At 52.9% G+C, this 2486-nt stretch overlaps 1 protein-coding gene across 1 annotated transcript; it reads left to right on the top strand.

Moving 5' to 3' along the window:
* Positions 1-1186: 1186 nt before the first annotated feature.
* LOC134057369 (olfactory receptor 14J1-like) lies at positions 1187-1672 on the top strand (the record flags this gene model as incomplete). The annotated part of the gene is made up of 1 exon (XM_062514357.1): positions 1187-1672. A coding segment is annotated over one exon (486 nt), but the record flags the coding sequence as incomplete, so codon positions are not given.
* Between the last annotated feature and the right edge of the window lie 814 nt (positions 1673-2486).

The following is a 2486-nucleotide window of genomic DNA, read 5'->3' as shown; positions in this document are numbered from 1 at the left end:
GCTCTCAGCTCTCTCCTCAAGGCAAGGCAAAGGGGCTGTCAGGTGTGTCTGTGTCCCTGAGACTCCTGCACTGTCCCACGGGGCATCAGCAGATGTGCCTCAGATCTGCCTCACAAAGTGCCTCCTCCTCAGCCTGCTCTGCCTACAGACAGCAGCAGCAGCACCTTGGCTTGCAGCATCTCAGTTTGTCTGAGCTGCCCTTCAGGCCCTGCTGCCAGGGAGATGCCCCTGGGCAGCGCCCTGTGCTGGGAGGGGGCTGCAGGGCAGAGCTGAGCCCCCAGGGCTGGGCTGGGCTCTGGCAGCACTGGCAGGGACAAGTTTTGGATAGAGACAAACAGCTCCCAGGAGGAACAACTCCAGGCAGCAGAGAGCCAGACTATAGCTAGATATCCCTCCATGTCCAGATGCACAGGGAAAGAGAGGATGATTCAGAGAAAATTATTATTTAACTGGAGTCTTCAAAGAGTCCACTTTATTTATAAAGAATGCTTATGTTCACCCTGAAATAGAGGAAGGTGTAATCAGGAAATGGCACCTGTGTGGTACAGTTAGGTCTGACTGCACTGGGTACAGGGAGCTCTGTTTTCCCTCTGGGCTCCCTAGTGTTCAGACTGAGAGTGATGCTGAAGATGATGCAGTAACTCAGCAGCAAAAACCTAAACTTAAAAATAAAAATGTGTAGTGAGGTTTCTCCATAGGAAGATAAGTAGCTTTGACTGGATTCCAGAAATTATTCCATACGATTGAATGAGAGATATTGCTCCAAGCTTGTCAATACCTTCTTTGAACAGTCCACAATGCCCAGAGTGCAGAAATGTCCAACAGCAGCTCCATCAGGCACTTCCTCCTGCTGGCATTGGCAGACACACGGCAGCTGCAGCTCCTGCACTTCTGCCTCTTCCTGGGCATCTCCCTGGCTGCCCTCCTGGCCAACGGCCTCATCATCAGCGCCGTAGCCTGCGGCCACCACCTGCACACCGCCATGTTCTTCTTCCTGCTCAACCTGGCCCTCACTGACCTGGGCTCCATCTGCACCACTGTCCCCAAAGCCATGCACAATTCCCTCTGGCACACCAACATCTCCTACTCTGCATGTGCTGCTCAGCTCTTTTTCTTTACATTCTTCATTGGAACAGAATATTCCCTCCTGACCATCATGTGCTACGACCGCTACGTGTCCATCTGCAAACCCCTGCACTACGGGACCCTCCTGGGCAGCAGAGCTTGTGCCCACATGGCAGCAGCTGCCTGGGCCAGTGCCTTTCTCAATGCTCTGCTGCACACAGCCAATACATTTTCCCTGCCCCTGTGCCATGGCAATGCCCTGGGCCAGTTCTTCTGTGAAATCCCACAGATCCTCAAACTCTCCTGCTCACACTCCTACCTCAGGGAACTTGGGCTTCTTGCAGTTAGTGTCTGTTTGGTATTTGGCTGTTTTGTGTTTATTGTTTTCTCCTATGTGCAGATCTTCAGGGCTGTGCTGAGGATCCCCTCTGAGCAGGGAAGGCACAAAGCCTTTTCCACCTGCCTCCCTCACCTGGCCGTGGTCTCTCTGTTCATCTGCACAGCAGTGTTTGCCTACCTGAAGCCCCCCTCCATCTCTTCCCCATCCCTGGATCTGGCCCTGTCAGTTCTGTACTCAGTGGTGCCTCCAGCCCTGAACCCCCTCATCTACAGCCTGAGGAACCAGGAGCTCAAGGCTGCAGTGTGGACACTGATGACTGGACAATTTAAGAAGCATTAAAGTTGTAGCAAATTTTTGCATAGCTCATGTAATAAAAGTAATCTTTGCTAGTTCTCTTTGGATTTTTTTCCCCTGTTTTTTATCTGTGTTTTCAGTTTTTAATATTGTCTATAAACCAAGCCCATTGTTTCTGCCATCTCTCCTTTTTTCCTCTCCACATTTACTGTGACACACAGATTGTGTCAATGCAGAGCTGTGCTCTTGATCATTTTAAATGAAATAAAGGATATCCCAAAAGCCTTTTCATGACAGATGCTCCTTGTGTTCCCTTCCCTGGAGCTGCAGCAGCAATGTCTGTGTGCAGAGCTGGGGACAGATCAGTGATGGCACAGCTGGCCACACCATTCCTGATCCAGGCCATGTGCCAGGGGCCCACCTGGGCACACTGCTGGCTCATGTCCACCCTGCTGTCCATCACTGCCCCAGGTCCCTTTCTGCCTGGCCCCTCTCCAGCCACTCTGTCCCCAGCCTGGAGCACTGCAGGGGTTGTTGTGGCCAAAGTGCAGGACCCTGCTCTTGGTCTTGTTAAACCTCATCCTGTTGGATTTGGGCCCTGGATCCAGCCTGTCCAGATCCCTGTGCAGAGCTTGCTGCCCTGCAGCACAGCCACACTCCCAGCCAGCTTGGGCTCCCCTGGACACTGACTCAGGGTGCCCTCCATGGCCTGGTGCAGATCAGAAAGGAACACATTGAACTGCCCTGGCCCCAGTCCTGAGCCCTGGGGACACCCCTGCATGTGGCT

The sequence above is a fragment of the Cinclus cinclus genome, unplaced genomic scaffold (assembly GCF_963662255.1).
Source record: "Cinclus cinclus unplaced genomic scaffold, bCinCin1.1 SCAFFOLD_32, whole genome shotgun sequence".
NCBI lineage: Eukaryota > Metazoa > Chordata > Aves > Passeriformes > Cinclidae > Cinclus > Cinclus cinclus.
This window is presented reverse-complemented; position numbering and strand designations above follow the sequence as displayed.